Here is a 24,944-nt window from a genome sequence, read left to right on the forward strand (position 1 = left end):
GTATCCTACGGCTATTTTTTTTTTTTATTTGCCTTGTCTTCTTTGAAAGATTCAACAAGACACGTAGAAAGTGAATCAAACTATCGACCAAGCCGAGCCAATTCCGAAATAAATGGGTTTGACACGAGGCACGGCCACGAGCACACACTCGTATGTAGCTTCATTTCTTCCTAATCTATGTTTCCAACTATGACTAATGGAATAAAATGGATAGCTAGTCAACCACGTGTTGTGCCACCTCTCATCTTCTTCTTCCCATCTAAAAAACCCTCCTAAAACCTCCATTTTTTCTTTCTTTCTTCCTCCCCAGTTAATTTAATCACTTGTTAATTTGTTATTACAAACCCTAATTTAAATTAAACTTTAAATTAACTGTTCGAAATTAAATAAAAAAAAAAAATTCAATTCAATTCAATGCTCAATTGATCTTCAAGCTCAACAACAATGGCGATCTTCAGATCCCTTCAGAAGATCATCAAAAACCCTAATCTCAAAATCATCTCAAAAATCAAATCCCAGCAACCATTTTCTCGAAACCCTTTTCTCTCTCCTCTTCATTCTCAATCTCGCTTTCTCTCTCCTCTCTCTTCTGACGTCATCATCTCCCCTTCATTCTCTCTCTTCAATGGACCCCTCTTCCTCTCTTCATCTCCATGGATGCTCTCTCAATCTGCTACCCCACTTCTTGTTCGAAGCGACGTCATTTTGCCCCGTAGCTTGAAGATTTTGCAGAATGCTAAATTAGGGTTTCCGATCAATTTAGGGTTTGCTAAGCCTTCTTCGGATGCGAGGGTTGAGAGAATTGATGCTAAGGTTGATGTTAATGGCGATGATTTGGTTGATAGTATTGTCAATTTGCCTAATTTCGTCTCGTTTGCGCGGTTGCTTTCGGGTCCTTTGCTTGGTTGGTAAGCATTTTAAGCTCAATTGCTCTTGAATTAGCTAGAATATCTTCAATTTTGCTTTGTTTTTGTAACTGTGTTGTGTTAAGAACTACTATCAAGATTCAAGAACATAACTTTTTAGTACTATTAGAAAGCTACTATGATCACTTTTGGTTGTGGATGAGCTACAATGGCGATACATATTACAAATGGGGGAGGAAGTTTCGAACTTATGACCTATTGTACACATGCCCTTATAACACTAGGCCAAGACCTCATTGGTTGATCACTATTATATGTGACAAACTATTATTTCAACATTGTGGTAAAATAGTAAGTATATGCCCAGATGCCCTATTAATTTCAAATTAGAGATTGTCATACTCTTATTAGAATGATACGGAGTATAAAGTTTCTGTAAGCTTTAACCCAGGATATGAGTTTATGAAGAAGACTAGACAAATCTTTGTCCGGTCGCAAAGTTTCATTTGTGGCTTTATGTGGCCTAGGGGGGATAGCTATGGTGAGTTTGTTACCGGTTTCAATGAACTCTATCGCAATTCACAAGACTATGAATAAAAAGGGCTACAGTCCTGTGGAGGCTGTTGTACAGGCAAGGGTATGGTGTAGAATCTGTAGATTTTTTTTAAAACCACAGTAACATGTATGCAATTGTGTTATGTAAATGAGAGTAAGAGCAGTCAGAAATATGTTGAACTTATGCACTTATTTTATTTTGGCTTGACTGTCTGCATAACTTATGTTGAACTTATGCTTGCAATAAGTGTTTACCTTTATACCTTTGGCTAGTGCTAATTTCATGCTGTCTTTTCTTGGTCCGGAGGATTGGGGAGGTTTTTGGCTGATTGACTGGAGGAGAAAAAGGAGGTTTTAATGTGTGATCTGAACATCTGGTTATGTGCAGGATGATTGTAAATGAATGGTATCTTCCGGCATTTGCAGGATTAGCCATTTCTGGTGCTTCTGATTGGGTGAGAATGTCTTTCAATCTTGTGTCATCAGATTTTTTTTATGATCAAGACCTAAGTCTTTTTGTTTATGTAGCTGGATGGATTTCTTGCCAGGAAGATGGGCATTAATTCAGCTGTTGGCTCCTATCTAGATCCTCTTGCAGATAAGGTGAAGGAGCTATAATACTCTCTTAGTCTCTTCCAAGCTTCATTCTTTGAGAAATTTCTCACACAATACATATAAGAATGATACACTACAATTCTCTCTTCCAAGCTTCATTCTTTTAGAAATTTCACACACACACAATACACAAAAGAATGATACACTTGTCCACTTATCTTAAAGGTCTGCAACTATGCATTTTGGTGGTACAGGTTTTAGTTGGATGTGTTGCTGTGGCAATGGTAGAGAAAGGTCTTCTACATCGTAAGTGACCTATCTGTTTACATGTGGGTTAGGAAAAAGAATGATGATCCATATTTCGTATGTAGGCTCTGTTCAATGCTTGCGTTTCTTTTTAAGGATGGCAGCAATAGCTTAGTAAATAGTTATCTCTGTTCTAAATTAAATTTACAGCCTCCTTGATACTTTACAATTAAGACTGTTATAAGATTTTTATGAAAGGAATTGCTTGTTTGGTTTAGTTTGAGTTGCAAATGTCATCCCTTCTGCTCCATTTGATGTTTTATCTACTTCTATGGAATTTTCGTGCCTTGAGGAATAGAACACAGCAGCCAAATATAAATTGGAGTCAATATGTCTTATTAAATTTTTGATTTTCTGCTTCCTGAAGTTTTATAAATTTGTGATGGTTCAAGTGTTACCGTTGTGGTCTTTATTTGATGAACCATTTGAATCAAGTCTGGGATATGCGTTTGAATTAGTCCTATGCCGTTCATTGGTAATTTGTTTGGTTCAAGTATATGCATAAATATTCTTGCTATTGGGTGTAAAATCACGCACACAGAGAGAAGAACATAACTCAGTAGTGTTTACATGTTTGGAGAACTGATTATGAAGCTTTGGTGATAATGTGAAGCCGGGCTTGTTAGCATAGTGGTGCTGCGGGACGTAATGCTTGTTAGTGGTGCTTTCTACAAAAGAGGCAGTAGCTTAAGCTGGCAGGTCAGTCTCCTCTCATGAATTGGTAGTTTTTGTCAAGGGGGAAAATATATATTTTGCTGCTTTACAAACAGAGATCTTTGTACAGTGGAAGAGTTGGTATGATTTCTTCAACATTGATGGAACGCGTCCTGAAAAAATTGAACCTTTATTTATCAGCAAGGTGAGTCTTTTGGTTTTTGTGGAGCTCAGTTCCCGCTTCCTGGATTGTGCTATGGGGCATGTGTCCTCTTCAGGCCATGACAAGTCTTTGTGCAGGTAAATACATTTTTCCAGATCATCTTAGTCGCTGGTGCCTTGCTGCAGCCTGAACTTGGGACTCCTGAGACACAGACATATATCACATATCTGAGGTATATTGGTGAAAAAGTATTGTTGTTTATACCATTTGGTTAACATGAGCTACTAAGCAAAGCTGGATATATGTTATTTGGTGCAGCTGGCTTGTGGCTTCTACAACAGTGGGTTCAACTGCAGCATATGGAGTGCAGCACATGAGAAACAGATCACTCTCTAAAGTAAGGAGTCATTAAGGTGGAATATTCACCGCTTCACTCTTTAAGTTGTTGAATGGTTCCGCTTGATGGAAATGATGTGCACTACGCCAAGGTCGGCCTGTCAGACTCTTCTCTACGTCATGCATTAATATTGACTCGGAGTTTGTTCTTTTCAAGCTCACTGGGTAGTAGAGAGTGGATCATTTTTGAGATCCTGAAAGCTATAGCGATGATCAGACTCCAACCTCTCGAGCTGCAAGAGTTTTAACAAGTGAGGACTGATTACAAAAGAAATGGTAATTAGTCCTCCTGTCCTGTACTTTGCCTTTTTGTAAATTAATAGTTTAGGATGTAGATGCGGCGTAAAGGAATGTAAAAGGGAAGATGTACTATTGGTGTATTGTCAATTTGTCAAGAGTACTATTCCATTTGTTCTCTGGATTTCATGAGAGTATCACAAAAGAACACAACTCCAGGATTTTCGCTTTTTCTATCTTCTAATATTGAATAATGATTACAAAAGTTCTTAAAAAAAATTGCAAAGCTGTTTTTAACAAGTTGAAACCAAAAAAAAAACATATTTTGCACATCAATAATATGGCGCCAAGTTGAAAGCATAAAATTCTCTTCCACTTTACATGAGATCTCGCATGTAATGCTCTACTCACACAAAGGTGTGCACATTACAGAATTCAGAATTCCAGCCCTCTTTCTCTAACAAATCACTTGAAGACTAGTGTGTGCGACTCACTGACTCCCTGAAGCTGTAGAGGTGTTAATAGTAGATCTTTGTATCTCAATAGCAATAATAACCGCCTCAGCTAAGGAAGTAATGGTGTAATACAAATTACAAAACATGCTACACAGAGCTGTTTAAAAATAGTCGTCTACAAAATAGCAAAACTGACTGTATATGTTCTCTAGCTAGATTTCACAAATTATTGCTGCTTTCAAAACAAAAATTAGAACAGCAATGATGAGAGTGGCCATTCAAAAAGCACCATCACTAGGTCAACAAAGAAAAGATTCTAAGGAAACATCAGTAAGCAATAAGAGCTAATGACCTTATCTTATGTCAAAAAAGCTTAGTATCCAGGCTTAAGAACCAAGAGAAGCTTTTACAAAATACGAAGTAGTATCCAAGCAGACATCTCGGCTACAATGTTATTAATCGTATAATATCCAACAAAGCATGTGAAGATCAATTCTTTAGTCCCCCCCTACTGTGATAGCTTCTCTTCAGTTTCTTTCCAAAGATCAGCGTTGTTTGGGAATTTCTCCTTCATTAGAGCAACAAGCTCCTTCGCTTCATCAGCCTTTGATACACTCACCAGACCGTCCACAAGAGATTTCATGGTAGTAAAATTCGGGACCCAATTCTTCTCTATACTCTCCTTGGCAATCTGCAATGCAGTTTCGTAATCACCACCTTGGCACAAGAAGTATATAAGAGTAAAGTAGCAATTAGTGTCTGGTTTACATCCATGGTTGATCATTCTCTTAAACAACGTCTTTGCATCCTCAAGCTTCCCTTCCCTACAGAACCCATGGATCAAATTAGTGTAGGTATTTGAATTCGGCTTGATATGCCTTTCAAGCATCCCATCTAACAGAGCCTTAGCCTCGAATGACCTTCCCAACTTACACAAACTCTGGATCCTGACATTATATGTGCTGAGCCCTGGTTTCAGCCCATGCTCTTTCATTAACTCTAGTACTTTTCCCACATCCTCAAACTTCTGCTCCTTGTAAAACCCAGAAATCATATTAGTGAATGTTGTTGCATTTGGCTTAAAATTATTTCTCCCCATCTCAGCCATGATTGAATAACCTGAAGTCGACTCACCCGCCTCACAAAAAGCCTTGATCACAGTATTATAAGTTTCAATATCAGGCTGAATGTTATACGTTTTTGGAAAATCCGTAAAAATTCTCTTGAACTCGTTATTTTTCTTAGCAACAATGCAAGAAAACAACAAAGCATTGAGTGATTTGACAGTCCTATGAATACCCAGTTCTTCCATTTGCTGAAAAGTATCAATGGCATTTTGAAGCATACCTGCAAACAGCATTGTTCATCAGTTTATTGGCCAAAAAAAAAAGATAAACTGGAACTTCAGGTCTAGACATCTAAATTAGAAACAAACACACCATAAATTTCTTATCACCTCAAGTTCACTTATCTGAACAGATCTTAACCTATCTCAACATATCAAAACTATTAACGGTTTGTTTGGACGGCAAAGTGGAAGAGAAAGGAAAAGGGAAGGGTGGGGGGGGGGGGGGGGGGATGGGGGAGGATGGAAGGGAAGGGAGAAGGTAACATTGGAGTGATTTGGTTAATTAGAGAAGGAGTAAAATGACTCCTTCCATTTCCCTTCCCCCCTATCAAAAGGTATCCAAAGAAGGGAGGATGAATCCCTCCTTTTCTCTTCTCTTCCTTTCACTCCAATTCTCTCAGTCCAAACTATGTGTAAAACTTACCAAATTTATCAGAAACTTGATGCAGTTGCCAGTTATAAATTAACTTGGGTGGCCCCCTATTGAAACACATCTGAAACGTAGATTGTACTAAGGTATCCCTTTGAAACCTATCTGCACTTATAAATTTATTAATGTCCCTATTTGAACTTAATGATATTCTCTTAAGGTGAAAAGATTTGAATTGTTTCACTAACCCACGTATGCCGAGAAAATATTGAGTTCTGAGCTGTCAGATTGACATAGCCTTCTTTACTCCATCACATCGGCAAGTTTCAGAGTTAAACAAAATCTGAACATCAAGATTAAGAAACACCGCCAAAATTACTCCATCGCGTACCCTTGTATACCTCCATTTTTAAATACCTTAATAATTGCATATTTGATCTCATTCTAGCTTGCCCAAACCATAGACTTTCCCTCTTAACTCTGTTATATACTTATATGTTAAATCCCTCATTTAAAACTATCTTTCATAGCCAAATTCAGCAAAAACAATGTAACTAAATCACAAAGTTCAAACTTATAAATTCCCACCATAATCATCCCCCAAATCCTGTTCCAACCCCATTCAACTTCACCCAACACACACATCAGTTCAAACTGACAAATAAACCCGAAAACAAACCTAGTTTTCACATCTAAAAGGGATTTCAATTCACAGTACAGAACAATTCAATTTGCAAATTTGCTCATAAAAAGCTGTTAGAAGCAGTAATGTCATCACTTCTATCGTCGAAGGTAAAACTAAGTCTAACCCACCTTCAACCTCAAGGAATGAACAGAATATATACAATATCCAACTCCTCATAATTTGACTTTGCACTGACCCAACACACTACTCAGCAAAAATTAGAACTTTGAAACAGTACTGAGGAATTAAATTCAAATTCATTCAACTAGCAGCAAATTTGAAGCTAAAACAAGAATTTACACATTTCTAGCAATAACAATTGATCAATTACTCAATTCATCATTTCCAATGCCCAAATCCAATTCTAAATCAAACACAAAACAAGATTTTCCTATTAATTAATTCCTCAATTCACAGTTCTAGCAACAACCCAAATCAACAAAATTGCTTAATAATCTATTAAAATGAAAATATTAATAAGAGAATGAAGAGAAACGTTTCATACCAGCTTGCCCATATAGTACAATAGAATGTGAAATGAAACGCTCGTTTCGCAAATCTGGGCGTTTCTTAAGTTCCTCAATGAAAACGCGAATACCCTCGAAGTAATTCGATTCAGTGAGCTTAGAAACGGCGACAGAAAAACAGATGCGATCAAGGTGAGATTCAGGGGTTAAGGAAGCTGCTCTACAAATGTCGAGGATTTTTTCTGGGTTTTTCTCGGTTTTTAGGAGAGAAAGAGCTGCCCTAGATTTCTCTTTGCTTGATAAGATTGTTTTGGAATCTGAGCTTAGGATTGATGAGGGAGATAATGAGTAGTTTCGGAGTTGAAGAATTGATCTTGATCGAAATCTGGCGAATAGCGCCATTGTTGAAGGTTGAAGAAAGGTTGAGGAGAGAGAAAGAATAGGGTTTTAGTTTTTGCTTTTGAGGGGTTTATATGAAGGTTTTTGCAGAATGCTACTCGACTACTCGTATGTTGGCTAGTAAGGGTCTAATTGATATGGAGTAGAATTGTTGCACCGAAATGGATACGAATGTTACACGATTACCGTGTAACTGTGTAAGAAATGCATTGAATTTACTAGCTTGCAAAATGTTCTATACGAATATATCGGATACAGAACACGTCATCTACATAAAGTGTCTATACAAGTTAATACAAAAGGAGATCAAGCTATGCTTGGTATACTGGTTAAGTTTGTATCTCACAACCAAGAGGTTGTGGGATCAAACCCCATTAGAGGCACCTTTGGGGTGGGGATTCCCTTACCCTTCTCCCTCACTTCCAAAGTATCTAGCCCGCTAATCCAGTAAGGCCTTTTTCCTTACCAACCAAAAAAAAAAAGTTAGTACAAAAGGAGTAGAATAATTGAAGCTCATACACATAAAGGCTGAAAAAAAAAAAAAAAGTCTAGTGCACCTTTATGTTGTAAAAATTTTTCCATTAGACCTTGAGCTTTTACACAATGGATCAACTTTTCAATTTTACTCCATATATTTCTAATCCCTTTCAATGATTAACCTAGTTAATGAATGCAATTGTGCATAGATAAACTGATAAAGTGATTACATCATTTGGATGTCCCATACGAGACACACCACCTACATAAAATGTTCGTACAACTAAACCTAAAAGGCAAAATCAATGAATCTCTATAATATATAGAGGTTGATAAAAATGTTTGTAGTCGAGTGCCCTTTCTGGCTTTCATGTTGCAAAATCCATACCATCAATGAACCTTTAGCACTTACACTATGAATTAATTTCTCAAATTATCTTTAACATCTTTACTTTATATGATTATGAGAATTAATGATTGCACTAAACAAAGTGATTACTTGAAATTTTAAACCATCTTAAATTCCATTTGCTCTCCTAAAACTTAAAGTCTCGATTACTCTCTATGATTTACAGCAACTTTTTTCGAAAAATATAAAAATACTGCAAAGTGACAACTAAGTATCTAACCCATAAATTAAATAGATTAAGAATTTATTTAAAAAAAAAAAAACAGATTAAGAATTAAAAATAAAAATATCCGCATTAGGATCGGGGGTTTGAACCCGACGTGAATCGAACACGCAACCTTCTGATCTGGAGTCAGACGCGCTACCATTGCGCCACGGATCCTGCTGATGATTAATTAGCTTTCTTAATCCATATTCCTAAAACACTAATTACCACAAATATAACTATTAATTACTATTTACTGCAGTAATTTTATTATCATCCCAAATTTACTTTCGCATTGGACTTTATCTAATCTAAGATTTATTTTCAGATTGGATTTAATATCATTTCAATAATTGGATTTAATATCATTTCATTAATTAGATTTACTATCATTCTAGTTTTACAGGATGGTTGATGATCATGTTTCGCAAAAGTGTCAGCAATTATTATTAAATTTAAACTATCTCCTTTAATTTCCCGTCCAAAAAAAAAAAAAAAAAACTATCTCTATAAATTTAAGGCTGCTCATTATACCATTCATGATGTAAGAATGACATTGTATTGTGATGTTAATTCATTTGAACTCAATCATGATATCGTACTTGAGGATCATCAAGGTCTAGAAAATCAACTTCAAACTGATAATATCACACGCCCTTCTGAACAACTTGAGTCTCATACATAAGGGCAAGAGAAGTTAAGTCTTGATAAAAGAGAGAATCATTACCCCACTCGAAATTTACTCAATACAATATAAACAAAATACGAAGATTTAATGAAAATGAATTAAATTTAAATTTAGACTTTTGACAATGGAGTAAAAAAATTAAGGAAAGAGGGAGTAGCCAACTTGTGTTGCTTCTATTATTGTGAAATGTTCAAGAAAAAAGAATTGACAATTATAAATGCTAAGATTTCCAAGTTCCAACTTAGGACCTGAACTGAATTATTTACGAGAGAATGAAATTAAGAATTGAATTGAAATTAAGCTGAAGAGAACAGACCCTTACTCCCATTACATAAAAATAATTTGTTTTTGGGTAAGGAAAATAACCTAATCAAACTTCAACTTTTACGTGTTTTTTTTTTTTTTTCTTAATCTAATTTTTACAGTACACGACAAATACTTAAAAGTGATAAGAAAAGGTAAGGATATTATACTCCAAATACGGAGGATTTTAGATTAAGTTATAAAGTAAATTTTTCACCTATTACACAGTCCTACTTACTTCATATTTCATACTAATAGTTCATCTTGATTTTGTTGGTAAGATGAAAGTTCATATTGAACTAACACTTTTCATAAGTTGAATCAGTCCATCTATACAGATCAACACTTAACAATAAATAGAATAGTAAGGGATTTTCCTACTCTATTAAGGTCGTAAATATATTACTCCGTACTCCATATACGTAGTGAGAAAATCATTATGCAACAGAATAATAGAGTATACGGCTAATAATTTTGGAAGAGGGAATAAAGTTTCAAAATTGAAATTGAATCTAAAATCAAAAGCTTTAGGTATCCACTAGTCAATTCAAGCATTGACCTTGCAAGAAACCCACAAGACTGGTTGGCAATAAGCTTTATTCAAAACACTGGATGCTGACTTCCACCAGTCTCAAGTGATTCATCTTCTCCAACTTTTTAACCCAGAAAAAAAATATTCTGGGCAACTCAGAAAATTTTGTGGGAATCAACAATGACATCTGAATTTGAGAAATTGGTGAATAATGTTGAAATTGGAAGGTTAATTACAAGCTGGTGGAATGAAATCAATGACTCAGTTGGGTGGCAAGATGCCATCTTTTTCACTCTTTCTGCTCTTTTTACCCTTATTTCTTCTGTTGCACTGGTAAGTGGTAACTCTCTCTTTCTCTCTCCTCCCTAGAATGTTTAAATTTGTTGTTGAATGGTTAAATTTGTAGTATGCTGAGAAATTTATGTTGGGTTTTCTTTATTTTAATTTTTTATGACTAAATTTTATTGGAAAATGTGAATTTCGATTGTTACAATGATGAAAATGGTTGTGTTTGGATGATATTGGGATTTGGGATTAGTCTATGGGAGTTAGTAAATTTTTGGTAAGGGTGTAATTAATTTAAATTAAATCCTAAGTCATTATAATCGAGCCGAATTATTTTGGTTTAGATTGAATGTTTTGGACTAGACTTTTTTACAAAGTTGGATTTTTGGTTTGATCATGAATTTGATAAATTTGCTCTTTTTTTTACTCATTCAGCCAGTTTTGTTCTGTTATATTATGGCAGATAATCTTCTGTTTAATGTTGGAAAAAGGGGAGGAAGGGTGAGAAGAATGATAATTGGATTGTTGAGGCATCTGAGGATGAATGGTCTAACTAACATTCTTTGAAATTTATAATGCCAAGATGTTTGTATCTATTTAATGTATGGTGAGGAAACTTGAAAATTCGATATTCGGTGTGTTTGCCACTTTGCCAGTGAGCTAACTGCTTGTGTTTTTTTTATATGGCAATGGAGGATCACTGTAATGGACTTTTGCAAAGTAACTATTTCCTGGTTGTTCTCAATTATAAGTTTATAATCTGCAGGTTCAGTTAATTAGAATCGAGTTGAGAGTTCCCGAATATAGATGGACTTTACAGAAGTTGTTTCATCTTATGAACTTCATTGTAAATGGAGGTGATAGCTAGATTCTGTATTTGTATTTTTTTTTTAGTAAAATGGTTATTATTTGTTCCTATTAGTTTTGACAGTGAGTTTTATATTTTCAGTTCGGGCAATTGTATTTGGCCTGCACAAGCAAGTATTTATTTTGAGTCCTAGGGTAAGTTTTCTTCCATACCTTAGACGTTCTTTCCTTAAGCTGGTGTTTGTGTTTTTTTACACTCTATGCACTGTGAATTGGTCATACAATATGTATTTTGATACTATACAAGCTAAGAAACCAAATGCAATCATGAAATTGGCAGTAGAATTAGTCTATCATTCCATCCATCACTGCATAAGTTCGTAACAGGCCTTCATTAGGGGGTTATATTAAAGACTTTAAGTTGAGATTTGGTACCCATCTTCTCTCTGTATGTTTTTACTCCTACAACATGCAATAAGTAATCTTTAATTATAGTGTATGGTTTTAAAAGCATTTAAGGACGGAGGGAGTATCAGTTTATTGTCACAATTCCTCTCTGCAGTCTTACATGTCAATCAATGTAACCATCATGCTGGATTACTGGGGGATTTCTTGTATGCCTTGTAATGACTGAAAAAGACTATTACTTGTATTTTCCTTGTACAAGCATATACTGACATTTATGATTCTTAATTCCCAATTAGTTAGGGACTTAGCTGATAACATTTATACATATATGCTTATGCTATTGTTTCATTTTAAGGTTTATTTTTTAGAATGTTTAGTTCAAACCGTGAAATGTTGATTTCATGTCTTTGCCATCATCCATTTTTGTCTCTCATGTTGGCCCATGAGTCTATGACTCGCTGTTCTTGAATGCACTCCAGCTATCACTTACCAGGAGTTGTCTCTTTTGATAGTAGTCTCTGAGCAAATTCTAGAGCATGCAAATTTCGACACAATGCACTTTATTCTGTATCTTTGGAAAATTTGTACAGAAATGTGCATTGACATGTTGTGTGTCTATCCTATGATAGGTTTTAATGTTGGTGTTACTGGATCTTCCCGGACTTCTATTTTTCTCCACATATACTCTCCTTGTCCTGTTTTGGGCAGAGATTGATCATCAGGTAGAGTCTAATTTGATGTTTACATGCTTACATTTGGTACCGAAGTTGTAAGTTTGTAACAGACAACATCTCATTTTAGCTCCTTTGCCGCCTAACAAGTGATTACTAATTTAATCATCAGGCTAGATATCTACCAGCTGATAAACTGAGGCTTGTTTACATATTGCTCAATGCTGGAATTTACTTCATACAGGTTTATTACAACTCACATTTACTTGTATTTTTCTTATGTCAGTGATTTGTTACCATTTTATTTTCAAGGGGTTTGATTACATGATATTAATATTTTGTTCTTCAGGTTTGCATCTGGATTTTTCTCTGGCTGTATAACAATGAAGTAGCGGAAACCATTGGACGGATCTTTATTGCAGGTTCTTTTTTTCGTTGATGATGATGTTTTGTTTTGGGACCACTATATCCGTACTCTCATATTTCTTTAAATTCTGTCAGCTGTCTCACTTGTTGCTGCGATCAGTTTCTTGTTCTATGGACGAAGGTCAGATTTTAAATGTTTGATCCTCTAAAGTTGAACACCGATGCAGATTTGTTATACCAATATACTTTGTAATTGTGCTTACTACTCGTATTTTCCTTGAATGACTCCAGATTATTTCTAATGCTGAGACAATTCCCAATTGAATCTAAAGGGAGAAGTAAAAAACTATATGAGGTTTGTGCTTTTATCTGAAACATTTTTTAGTCCAGTATCTCACATAGATTTTTGATGGATTGCATTATCTCCATACACAGAGTAGTCTTTTAAAGAATTGGATTGAGCAGAAACCTTTAATCCTCTGCCTAAAATTCAGATTTTCATACTTCTAATCATGTTTTCAGAAGTGTAAACAGATAACTTCAATCTCTAACATTAGTTGAAAATCTTGAAACTTGACATACATTTGAGGCTAGTCAATTTCTACAACCTCAGAACTAGAAATTTGAACAGATTCTAGCGTGCCTTCAGTAACGAACCAAAGCTGCACCAGCCGCATCCAAATCCCAATATTTCATATTTCCTCTCCTCATCCTCCAATTTCTTTTTTTCCCATAAGATAGATCTTAACTTTCAGTTTCTGACATTGCCAGGTTGGATCAGTAGCAGCTGTATGTTTCACCTGCTTTCTCATAAGATGTATTGTGGTGAGATTCTTCTTCTTCTTCTTCACTGAGGTGTCATAAAAATCTTTTTGCTAATTTTCTATGTTTGAGCTTAAACTATCAATGTTGCTTCCTGCTCCTACTTACCTATTCTGCTTAACTTGGTAAGGAGTATTTTGGACTCTTTATTTCACACCAATTACTCGACACTTCAACATGTTTGGATACATACCTGTGTCTGAAACAAGTATCCAAGTATGTAAATACAGTGATTAGGCAATGTGTATTGACATTCACCTGATATAGGTACTCGTGTCTGCATTTGATGCGGATGCCTCCCTGGATGTATTGGATCATCCAATCCTGGACTTTTTCTATTACATGGTATAATTTTTACTCCCATCAAATTATTGTTTTCAAGCCTGAATCCTACATGTACCTGAGACATTTTTTTGCCAATTATTCTATCGATGCAGCTTGTTGAGATCTTACCTTCGGCACTGGTCCTTTTCATCTTGCGGAAACTGCCTCCAAAAAGAATCTCAGGCATATATCACCCAATCTGTTAAACTCAGGCGCCACATCTTCAGCCCTGCGGTTCATGTTTTCCTTTGGGATGCAATTCTCCTCAATTGCAAGAATTAAGACACTGCACAATATTGAGCTTCAACAGATTTTGTCACAAAGAAATTCTGAACTGTTGATCTAGTATGCCCTATGAAAATCATAATTCGTTTTTATTAGCAAATGACAGCTCTTTGCAGCTAAACAATGGGAAGTTTTTCCCAAATTTTTGTATGGTTCTATGTGATGGATACCTTCTTTGTTGCTTCAGTGGTTGCAAATTGCACTACTCAAAGATGGTTCAAAAACTAAGCACAAAGTTTCGTGCCAACACTTTTGCTGCACAAGTCTTGTTTAGGGCCGATCCTGAATTGTTATCCTTTTAACTAGAAAGAAGCAAAGAATAATTAGTAAAGCTTTTCTCAGAATGAAAACTCAACTCTGGGTGTTTCCCTTACTTTGAGTCTGTCTTCTGTAGACAATGCTTAACACCATGGCAACAGCAAGTACAAAAGTATTGTTTGTAAATCGCTTTACGGGAGATAGTGATATGGACTAATACGTTTTGAAACCACCTTTGTATAACATAATAATCGCCTTTCAACAATATATTACCTCCGCTTTAATGGTTCTACAACTTTGGAGTATTATTTGTGAGATATAAAAAATTCCAAAGTTGCAAATAACCATTAACGGAGGTGGTAAGAAAAGACTCAATAATACTTAATTCATCAAAGTTGCCTTTACATATAATATAGAGTTCACCTCTCAAGTATACAATAACATAATGAAGATTAGAAGTTTACGAGCAATTGGCAAATGAAAAGGCAGATCAAAGAAAAACAATATGCCTCCCAAATTCGAATTAATCCACACATCTCATTTCAAGATTGTGTTGAACACAAAAAAAAATGTATCTCAAACTCTCAAATCATAAGCACAAAAGAAGTGTTGGAAATTTAACAAATGCACGGAGAATAGGCCTACACTATGGAAAATATCCAGTGACTTAGCTTTGACTGCAAAAAAGTCAAATTGGTCAAACTGGAAGTTTACAGTACAGCTACAATGTAACAATGCTACATTCCCAACAGAGTAATCATCACTGTCACAATAATTAACATTAGCCTATAGTTAGTCATCAGTTAAATGAAATCTTGCAATGGCAACAACCGTGTTCAGCCCCAACTATTGCCGCATATAAAATAATTACAAGGAAACACAAGGCTATAGAGTCTTGGTTTTTAAGAAGGGCTTAATCTTGATGAAGCTCGTCTGCTGCAGGGGCTGCAAAACGGACGTTTCCGGGCTGTGCTACCACAACAGGCTCATCAGCGAACAGCGCTTTGATAAAGGACGGAGTTTTAAGAGGGCGACGACCTGTCATTCTTGGATATACATCTTCAAGGAAATAATAAGCATGTCCAGCAATCATTCCCTGCAAACCAGAACCATTAATTCTTGTTGTCAATGGAGTCCAAGAAAAGACTAGCAAAAGTTCATAACTAATGCAGGATATCGAGATACAAAATCATCTCTATATATTTATATGGACATCATTTATTAGAACCACTATAAATCATGTAGGCAAAACATGACAAGAAACGGTTGATCCCAGACTCTAGAAAGGTTTTCATAAGGAAAATTGACAAAAGTGAACCACTATATATTAGCCTTTACTCAAAACAACCCTGACTTATTCGAAACCCTTATTAATGACCCTCAAGTGGAAAATCTCTCATAAGAAAGCTTTACACTTAACAGTAGGTTAACAACATTAAATTTAATGCACCGGTACTTCTAGAAAGACCCGAGAACCAAGGTTATTTGTTATTCCAATTTTACCACAAAACACAGTCCTCAATGATAAGACCTGAAGTGGACGACCAAAAAAAATAAGAATTTGAGGGTGACATTAAGCTATGCAGTTGAAATTGCCTTGTCTACCCTTGAAAAGTTCAATTTCTATACAGAGTAACTTTGTCTCTAACAAAGATTCCAAATACATAGTATATGAAATCTAACCAACCACCAAATTTCGTTAAAAGATACAAAAAGGTTTAGAGGAGATACCAGAAGGTCGACCCAGGGGCTGGCGCCAACCAGGATAGAGAATCCCAACAGCACCTGAAATTAGAGAAAGCAATTTAGTATTTTGTATATGATTATACTTGCAGATAGCAACACATATACTTCAGTAACTTGACATCTTCACTTGAATAGCATGCTATTATTCACCATTTACATCGTCCCAGGTAGCAAATAATTATCGAAAAGGCAGCCAGCATTGTGCGTTTGTGACAATGAATACAACTTAGATACATGAACCTAGAGGTTTTATATGCAATATTTTACAGTATTGTTTATTTGGTTTCCATGATTTTAATAACAGGCACAAAGCAGATACTTTATATATCCTAATGCAGTTCTTACCCATGGAAGATAAGCTGCGGTAAATGTAAAGAGGCCCAAGAAGCTCATATGGATAAAAGGATTTTGCTTGCTCCACACATACACCTGCATATTAACCAAAAATATGAGGGCACCGTAAAAGAGCAGATACCACTATCGATGCAAAAAATGGACACGAGGAAAAAAAAACTGACCATCATAAATGTCAAAGAATTGCTCAAGAATATGATTCTTGCAAACGACTCAGACACATATGGTATCATTCCTCCAACAAGAACAATGCCAGTCAGAACGGTAGCCCCAAACAAGAGCATGTAAAAGAAATCTGCAGTCCTTCCCCGGAATGAGTTCTCCTCCAGAAGTTTGCAATATCGCGCGAGAAAGAACATGTGGAAGAGAAAGTCCAAATCTAACAAGAAGAAGAATTCATATTGAAGTAAACAAATCAGCTTCAGTGAGCTAATTCCGGCCAACCACTAATCAGAGTATCAAAATGTTTGGTTCAAGAATAGGCAAAATATAACTTCCTATATTTGACTAGGATTTTCCTAAAAGATTGATATTACTTTCTGGATATCAATGCCTAGCTCTGTTAAGAGGTGCAATTTTTTATCATTTCTATCACTCCTTTTAACATTTTATGTTTTCCCATCCAAGACAGCCAAGGTTAAACAGAGAGTACAAATTAAAAAAATCATTTTTAAGTAGTCATTACAGACTTAGCTCACTTACAACTAAAGACTTGTAGGGTAATTTACATTTAAACAGATGTGCAAGACCTCTATCCAACAATGTGAAAGAAATGCTTGCACAAGACGAGAAAAACTCACAAACCCCAATAGATGATCATACACAGCATAAGGCAACTAAACATCACATGAACAGATAACTTCAGCCAAAAGTTGATGGGAGAAAAAAAGAAGAAAAATGTGAACTTACCCATTTTCCGGAAGTACAAGAAGTTTGTTACAAGTCGCCAAAACTGATACTGCTTCATTACTAACCGTGGATTCAAGTACAGGTTGTACGGGGAAATAATCTGCAAATCATTAAAATACATATCATGTTTATTTGTATTTCCAGATAAATGCATGACAGAGTTATCAATTGGAAGTAGTTAACTTTACAAATTAATTACTTTAAAATCAATCAATCAATCAATCAATCAATCAATCAAAGCCTTAATCCCAAAAGTGGGGTCGGCTAACATGAACCAAATTTGATTATTCCGTGTAGTCATCAACATAAATCTTTCTCCTCCATCCCTTACGATCCAAAACTTCATCCTCACGTAAATCCATGCACTTCATATCCTTCCTCACTCCTTCCAACCAAGTCATCTTTGGTCTCCCTCTTCCTCGTTTAATCCCTCCATGGTCCCACTCTTCCACTCTTCGCACCGGTGCACCCTCGGGTCTCCGTCTTACATGTCCAAACCAACGCAGACGATTTTCCCTTAATTTATCTACAATGCCCGCCACACCTACTTTCTTGCGAATAACCTCATTTCTGATTCTATCTCTTAAAGTGTTTCCACACATCCACCTTAACATGCGCATTTCCGTAACCTCCATCTTTTTAATATGCTCTTTCTTAGAAACCCAACATTCTGTACCATAGAGCAACACTGGTCTTATGGCAGTCCTGTAGAATTTTCCCTTCAACTTTAAGGGAATGCTGCGGTCGCATAGCACTCCCGTGGCCGCTCTCCATTTAAGCCACCCTGACTTAATCCTGTGGGTCACGTCTTGATCAATGTCACCATTCTTCTGGATGATCGACCCTAGGTACTTAAAACATTCACTCATGGTCAAATCCTTTCCATCCAAACTCACCACTTCATTGCTTGTCCCCCTCTGAGTGCCAAAACGACATACCAAATTAATTACTTTAAAATAAAAGAATATATTAATGACAGTCTGACACAGGTGGAATGTGGAGTCTAAAATATAGAGAAGTTGCAGGCAGATCAGTAATTCACCACATGACCTTTGCCTCACCTTTGCTTTCTAATTCTAAGATAAACAATAATATTGAAATTTAAGATACTAGCCTGTATTTAGCATCAAACTTCAGACACAAACACTTATGTTACAAACTGATATTGGTATATCAGCATAATAGTACATATTATTACTAAAAGAAAAAAGGCATGCTATCTCTAATATGACCGGAATAGTGCATGCAGCATGCATATACAAATATACATGTTGCTGCCAAACACCAGTCACGTTGCCTTCATCATATTACATTAAGCCTCTATAAATTGACTAAAAAAACACCCAAATTCACATAGCTAATATTTAGTACTTATGCAATCAGACTACTCTAATGCTAGGTTTGGACTGCATCACACAATATAAGCAACAGACAAAAGCAGAAGTGTGTGAATTGGCATTTCTGTGTCAGCAAAATATAAGTACTTTCACTACTAGTTCCTTTACCTATCACTATAGACTCTCAGTTTCTTTAGAAACGTTCATAAAGGTCTCTATATATAATACTCCGTAGGAATTAACATCTACTGAGCTATATCAAAACGCTTTATGGTCAATGATTGAGCATCCTCGCTCCTAACTATGCTACAGCATTTCTAACTGTGCCAACTATTACTCAACTATGAATTGAATCTGCTTTGTGCTTCATACTATTAATCTATTATAACAGATAGACACAACGATACTACAGAACCGCAACGACGTCCCATCCTGGATTCCAGGGATTCAAAGAACAAACATATTACCATCATTTCTTTCGGAACAAAAAAGAAGTTATGTATCATAAATGCAAGCCGCAATGCATTCCAGAGAAAATAAACAAAAGCACCTAAAGAGGGGCCACAAGTTCAAAATCATTCCCATACAAATCATCCTAAACCCACACAACAACAACCAAAAAAAATAAAAAAAAAAATAATAATAAAGGAATCTATGATCTCCGAATTTTCGGACCATCTGAATCAAACAAAATCTCCACTCAAGAAACTAGCAAATGGAGCAGAACCATCTGCCTCAAGCTCATTAACCAGAAACATTCTACCAACAAGCTGAACACAATGCCAGAAACTTAACATAATAATATTTAATTACATATCAAACAAGAATGCCCAATTCAGAATTACCCTTATTCAAGATTGTAGACAAAAACCCAATTCAAATCATCAAAAAATCTAACCCTAATTGTCCCAAAACTAATACGAACAACAAAAATCAAACTATCCTAGAAAATTGAACAATACCCAGTTCAAATTATCAAACAAAAAACCAACCCCAGATGCCCAATTCAATAAAAATACCCAAAAAAATCAAAATCCAAGCTCAAAATCAATCAAAACAGCAACAAAAATCATATAAACTAGAAAATCAATTGAATTATTGATTATTATAACATACATCAAGAGAACATCCGATTGTTGTAACAATTGCAGCAGTGAGATAAGATCGAGTGATGATTGGCATCTGCTTATACCATTCTTCGACCGCTTGAGCCATCTCAAACACTCTTGTATAAACTTCGATTCAATCGAACTGTGTTTGATGATGCTTAAGAGGAGAGAGAAAGTATTTGGAGTTCGAGCTAATGAATTGGTATTGGTACGCTTTAAATTGAGTTGGGATTAAAATGAAATTTTGCAGGTGAATTTGCGTGAATCATATATATAGAGCCTATTAAATTTCAGATGACCTTTGTTTGTCCAATCATACGGCGTGTATAACGCACGACCCAATTGTATTTTCCCGATTCTCTCTAAACTTGATTTTTGTTTATCATCATAATTCTTCCTTTTTTAAATATTTGCTTCATTTTTTCTGGACACGTATATCGATGCTAATAATCAATAATGCCTTTAATTATGAATAAGTATAAATTCTAAAAATTAAAAATTAATAATATATTCATTGAGACGATTCAAACAAGTATCCACAAGACATATTTTTTTCCTTATCACAAACATTAGTTAAGTAGGACAAATGAACAGTGCAAAAATTAAAAATGGAGTAAGGGTATGTTCTGATTTACTGAACTGAACTGATTGGAGTTGAACTGAAATGAATTGTTTATAAGAGAAGGAAATTAGAAACTGAATTAAACTGATTGGAGCTGAAATGAACTGAACTAAAATTAAGTTGAAGAAAACAAGCCCTAAGTAATTAAAAATGGAGGGAGTATTACACTAATCTATGCGTGACTGCATGTTTTTGTTATTAAAATCAAATACGGTGTATAATTGTATATTCATAATTTTATCATTTTTACCGTCTTATCCTAATTGCGATTTTCTCGCCGCTTCTCTTAGTTCGAATTTCTAAGCAAGGAATGTTGTGGAGAGTAGGGTCAAGGGCTCATATTAACCTTTGGCAGAACTCTTAGCTCGTTGATGACCAGGGGCGTTTCGTACGTAGTGACAGAGTGAATGGCATGGCATCACTCGTGTCTGGAACATCATTAATTTTAATAAATTAAAGTGGGGACATGGGAAATATCGATCAAGTTTTCAATGAGAGGGACAAAAATGTATCGTTAGCTTGATATTCCTTAAAGCTGTTGTAGATGTAATGACTAAGTAACTTCGGCGTTTTCCAAAGACATTTACTATTCAATTAAATCAACTTATATTACATGCCAGGTAAATGGTGTACCTTGAATGCTTTCTACCAAGCTTTTGTTAAAAGTGTGGAAGTTGGATGTTACTCCGAAGGTGCGTCACTTTCTTTGGAGGTAAAGGCGGGACCAAGGGGCGCTGGGGGGCATTGGCCTCCCCCTTGGTTTGGTTATCTATTAAATGTGGGCATCAAATTATATTAATTATGTTATAGCTAAGTTGATTTTGGATGAAAATTGAGCTCTTTAGGTCCCAAATTCGAATCTTGCCCCTAACACTTCTATTTTTTTTTTCGGTCTTGTGTTTTTTTGGACATTTCAATATACTCCGTATTATTTTATTCACAAGATTTTACTACATAGTTCCCCCCTCCCCTAAAAAAAATTCTAGTTCTGCCACTGTTTGGGACTATGCACCAATACTTTACTAGTGAGGGATTTGCTACAAAAACAACATTTAATTGACCAAATTATCAGTCTGTGGTGCAAAAGAGAGAGTGAATATGTGTAACACCCCCGATTTACTAACTAATAATAAACAAGAATTAAAGGGAAAATAAACAATCTTTAAATAAAATTGCGGAAGCATTTATCTAAATCGGAAGTATCACCGCCACACTCAACAACTTGTCAAGTGCTAAGGCTTACAAAATCCCAATAATTACAACTCCATAAACTAGGTGAGCTATTTATACCACTTTACAAACTCGTTATAGCATACTAATCGAAACACTTGAGCTCCTTTAGTTACGATCACTTGTTAAACCTAGGATGCTTAAAAAAAATCTTGACTGCTCACCATTAAGGACAAATTCCAAAATAAATTGTCGCAGAGCCACCATAAGAAAAAGACATGGCCGCAAACACACATAGCACAACAAAACACCACAAACGTCAGCAAAAAGCTAAGTAATCACCACTTATCAAGATACAGAGAATAATATAATAATTAAAATTACTAGCTCAATTAAACAATGTAGTTTAAAACTACATTACACATTGTACTCTGAAAATAACTTTTGCCTGACTCAACCTTAAATAATAATACAATCCTTCACTCAATAACTCATAACCAATAAGTGTGTCATGCTCTTTGTTCTATACCTAGCCTTGGACATAGGTAATTCGAATAAATAAACCAACAAGTATAAAAACTTGAATACTCTCAATAACCAGAAAACACCTTGAACCAGACCACATACGGGCCAATTCCCACTGTAGGGGATCATAGAAAAATAAATAATAAAGATTGTACCTCATTCTTAACTCATGATCATTATCTCATTACCAATATGCCAAGCACTAAGGTCTATAACGCCAAGCCTCAAACCAATAACAAAATAATAATACTCAACCTTTTGATCTCGTACTCTGATCAAATAACCAACCACAAGCTAGTTTATAGTATCTCAATAATGGCACAAGTTCCCAAATAACATAACAATTCGATTCATAAATATCTCAACTCTTAGGGCAATCAAACTAGTACCCAAAATTAATTAACCATAACCCAAAAATAATACTCTGCATTAACAACCCTAAAACCTCAATATCAATACTCCCTAGAGCAACAACATTAAAACCCTAGGAAACTAACACAATAAATCAATGCAATAATTAAATCATATAATACCTCACACTAATCATATACATATAATCTTGATCATACGAATAGCAAAATAAAATTTACACATGATAATGTAGAGTACAATCAATAAACAAATTATAACATAACAACTCCAATAATAATCAAATTATAAACAAACAACTCCAAAACATTGATAGTGTGATTACCTTTCCGGCTAAATTAATCGCAAATCCTACAGCCTCGACAAAAATAATTCGCTAAAGCCTTAGTAATTGACTTGCATCATGGTGATAATGGAATCATGAGTATTAATTTTGCTAGTAGCATGCTTTGATGATCACGTATTGAAAGGGTTGACTTCAATTATCAAAAACAATTACTCAAGATTTGCATGATATTGATAATAGGCAAAAACTCATGGCTAAACCACAAATTATGTAAATAAAGTAAATAAAATAACTAAAAGGATAAACAAAAGTGACGGCTTTTACAATTTAATATATTTAGGGGATTAAAGATAGTTTATATACGTTTATATTAAAGTAGGGTATTAAAATAGCTTATTTTATCTATATATAAAAATTATTATATAAAATCATAAAATATTAATTATAAAATATTCGGGTATTACAATATGTTGAGCATGTTCTGTTGAGTGTGTAAAGGTACACGATATGTGGAACAGTGGGAGGATTGTGGCTATGGTTTGTTGTTAAATAGAGATGACATGGAGAACATGTGTGAGTTCGTGAAGGGATAGGCAAAGCGGGATTCGAAGTTGCTACAAATGGGGGCTTTCCTCATGTCGTGCTTATGATAAAAGCGAAGTAAGATGGTATTCTATATATATTTTACAGTCGTTGTAAAATTGTCCTTGAATAATTAAAAGTTACTTGAAAATAAATAAAAGTTATCTTGATATAAATACAAGTTATCTATGTTATTATTTTAATACAGTTACTCTATTGAAATGAGTAAAATCAAATTCTCAGTTAGCGAAAAAAGTAACTATATTACTCATATAAAACATATTTTATTGTAGGGAATATTTCAAGCATCCCACACTTGAGCCCCACTGTGATCATACACTTAAGCATGGTGGCGTCTAAAGGGAAGGAAGCTAGAGCAAAAGAGTCGCCAACAAGTTTTAGGAACTTGTAAACCGTTCACAGGGTGAAGGTTACACTCCTTCACGATCCATGAGATCGCTAACTCCATAGTGGTCTGGAACCATGACTGGATATTCGGGGATGAAGGTACAAATCCAACCTAAAAAGGATTGAACCTGCCCTAAAAATAGGCCTCTACTTTATTCTTCTTATATTCATGTGCGCTTTCTGACTAACATACAACCAATATATTAATCATAAACCTGTTTAATCTATGTTGGTTGAATATTAATACACAAACAAATCTATTATTGGCGATCACTTGAATTATAATCATATTAACCTAAACAAGATTATTAATTATCTTATTAAGCGTGATTACAAGTACAAATTCCCTTTAAACCTGCAAGAGATGGCGTGATCAAGCAATAACAATAATATATCAAGCAACATATAAATATTGATTCAACAAATCATCATCATCATAATAATCTCAATCTCATCAAAGCATAATATTATTAGCAAGATCCTGGGCATGATACTAACAAGATTAATAACAAATCATAGCATGTCACTAAACATTAAAGATCAAACCTTTATCCCTAACATGATACCAACATGATAGAAGAAAATATGAAGCAACCTAAACATGATACTAGAAACATACATGATATTAAAAATATTAGTTAATACCCTTAACATGATACTAGGAATCATAAAGACATTCTAACATGATACTAGGAAGCAATAAAAGCATCCTAACATGATACTAGAAATTAAAATAATCTAAGCATGATTCCTAAAGAAATAGAGCAATTGAATAACTTACTTTGTTGCCTCGTATCTCTTTATATCAAAACAATATACACGTTAGTAACTTCAAGGAAAATATTAAATCAAACAATTAATTTAAATAATTAAAATAGGAGTTTAAGACCAAACCCTCATAAATTATCAACCTTTCACGTCTAGAGCGAAGGCAATTTCAAGCTTGGCTAGGTGTGTCTAAGTCTTGTGAACGTGGTATTGTATTTGTAAAAGGCTTAGAAAGAGGGAGAAATAATAAGCTATTAGCTTAAGAGAGAGAAGAGAAAGAATATTGTTGAATGAATAAAAATGGGGAAATACGACCATATTTATAGAGAAAATAGTCCGAAAAAGACCGAATCCTATTAGGAGTAAAACTGCACTTGTCGCAGAACGACAGGGTCCAGCGCGACGCGACAGCCCTGTCGCTGTGCGACAAGCTTGTCATGGCGCGCCAGCTTTGTCGTTTCGC

The 24,944-nt window shown here is 35.1% G+C and overlaps 4 protein-coding genes and 1 non-coding gene across 5 annotated transcripts; 2 read left to right on the forward strand and 3 right to left on the reverse strand.

Annotated features, from left to right (window-relative positions):
* Positions 1-209: 209 nt before the first annotated feature.
* LOC145579548 (cardiolipin synthase (CMP-forming)-like) lies at positions 210-3,954 on the forward strand. The gene is made up of 8 exons (XM_081636790.1): positions 210-908; positions 1,810-1,876; positions 1,950-2,024; positions 2,231-2,282; positions 2,896-2,981; positions 3,067-3,141; positions 3,237-3,331; positions 3,418-3,954. Exons 1-8 carry the CDS (start codon positions 445-447, stop codon positions 3,509-3,511), a joined length of 1,008 nt encoding a protein of 335 aa, XP_081492916.1. The 5' UTR covers positions 210-444; the 3' UTR covers positions 3,512-3,954.
* A 101-nt stretch (positions 3,955-4,055) lies between these two features.
* Positions 4,056-7,538, reverse strand: LOC145577536 (pentatricopeptide repeat-containing protein At1g11630, mitochondrial-like). The gene is made up of 2 exons (XM_081635022.1): positions 7,096-7,538; positions 4,056-5,534 (listed from the first exon to the last, which is right to left on the reverse strand). Exons 1-2 carry the CDS (start codon positions 7,457-7,459, stop codon positions 4,696-4,698), a joined length of 1,203 nt encoding a protein of 400 aa, XP_081491148.1. The 5' UTR covers positions 7,460-7,538; the 3' UTR covers positions 4,056-4,695.
* A 1,114-nt stretch (positions 7,539-8,652) lies between these two features.
* On the reverse strand, positions 8,653-8,724 carry TRNAW-CCA (transfer RNA tryptophan (anticodon CCA)). Its single transcript has one exon. It is a non-coding gene; the product is annotated as a tRNA-Trp (tRNA).
* A 1,267-nt stretch (positions 8,725-9,991) lies between these two features.
* On the forward strand, positions 9,992-14,369 carry LOC145577537 (tobamovirus multiplication protein 1-like). Its single transcript, XM_081635023.1, has 11 exons — positions 9,992-10,403; positions 11,122-11,212; positions 11,305-11,357; positions 12,200-12,292; positions 12,414-12,485; positions 12,591-12,663; positions 12,743-12,788; positions 12,899-12,962; positions 13,379-13,432; positions 13,697-13,774; positions 13,867-14,369. Exons 1-11 carry the CDS (start codon positions 10,251-10,253, stop codon positions 13,957-13,959), a joined length of 870 nt encoding a protein of 289 aa, XP_081491149.1. The 5' UTR covers positions 9,992-10,250; the 3' UTR covers positions 13,960-14,369.
* Positions 14,370-15,203: 834 nt separating this feature from the next.
* LOC145577538 (derlin-2.2) lies at positions 15,204-19,976 on the reverse strand. The gene is made up of 6 exons (XM_081635024.1): positions 19,759-19,976; positions 17,306-17,405; positions 16,561-16,775; positions 16,388-16,471; positions 16,028-16,081; positions 15,204-15,392 (listed from the first exon to the last, which is right to left on the reverse strand). Exons 1-6 carry the CDS (start codon positions 19,855-19,857, stop codon positions 15,210-15,212), a joined length of 735 nt encoding a protein of 244 aa, XP_081491150.1. The 5' UTR covers positions 19,858-19,976; the 3' UTR covers positions 15,204-15,209.
* Positions 19,977-24,944: the final 4,968 nt, after the last annotated feature.

Source organism: Chenopodium album, chromosome 14, assembly GCF_948465745.1.
Source record: "Chenopodium album chromosome 14, dcCheAlbu1.1, whole genome shotgun sequence".
In the NCBI taxonomy this organism is placed as follows: Eukaryota; Viridiplantae; Streptophyta; class Magnoliopsida; order Caryophyllales; family Amaranthaceae; genus Chenopodium; species Chenopodium album.

What these genes read in the sequence shown, in the direction of transcription:
- LOC145577538 (XM_081635024.1), bottom strand. Translation starts at nt 19,857, where the DNA reads ATGGCTCAAGCGGTCGAAGAATGGTATAAGCAGATGCCAATCATCACT. An exon ending in ATTCTTTGACATTTATGATG is followed by an intron (nt 16,472 to 16,560) that starts GTCAGTTTTTTT and finishes GTTAATATGCAG; the next exon opens with GTGTATGTGTGGAGCAAGCA. An exon ending in CCGCAGCTTATCTTCCATGG is followed by an intron (nt 16,082 to 16,387) that starts GTAAGAACTGCA and finishes CTCTAATTTCAG; the next exon opens with GTGCTGTTGGGATTCTCTAT.
- LOC145579548 (XM_081636790.1), top strand. Translation starts at nt 445, where the DNA reads ATGGCGATCTTCAGATCCCTTCAGAAGATCATCAAAAACCCTAATCTC. An exon ending in AGAGAAAGGTCTTCTACATC is followed by an intron (nt 2,283 to 2,895) that starts GTAAGTGACCTA and finishes GATAATGTGAAG; the next exon opens with CCGGGCTTGTTAGCATAGTG. An exon ending in AACCTTTATTTATCAGCAAG is followed by an intron (nt 3,142 to 3,236) that starts GTGAGTCTTTTG and finishes GTCTTTGTGCAG; the next exon opens with GTAAATACATTTTTCCAGAT.
- LOC145577537 (XM_081635023.1), top strand. Translation starts at nt 10,251, where the DNA reads ATGACATCTGAATTTGAGAAATTGGTGAATAATGTTGAAATTGGAAGG. An exon ending in GAAGTAAAAAACTATATGAG is followed by an intron (nt 12,963 to 13,378) that starts GTTTGTGCTTTT and finishes TGACATTGCCAG; the next exon opens with GTTGGATCAGTAGCAGCTGT. An exon ending in TTCTCATAAGATGTATTGTG is followed by an intron (nt 13,433 to 13,696) that starts GTGAGATTCTTC and finishes CACCTGATATAG; the next exon opens with GTACTCGTGTCTGCATTTGA.
- LOC145577536 (XM_081635022.1), bottom strand. Translation starts at nt 7,459, where the DNA reads ATGGCGCTATTCGCCAGATTTCGATCAAGATCAATTCTTCAACTCCGA. An exon ending in TGTACTATATGGGCAAGCTG is followed by an intron (nt 5,535 to 7,095) that starts GTATGAAACGTT and finishes TGCTGTTTGCAG; the next exon opens with GTATGCTTCAAAATGCCATT.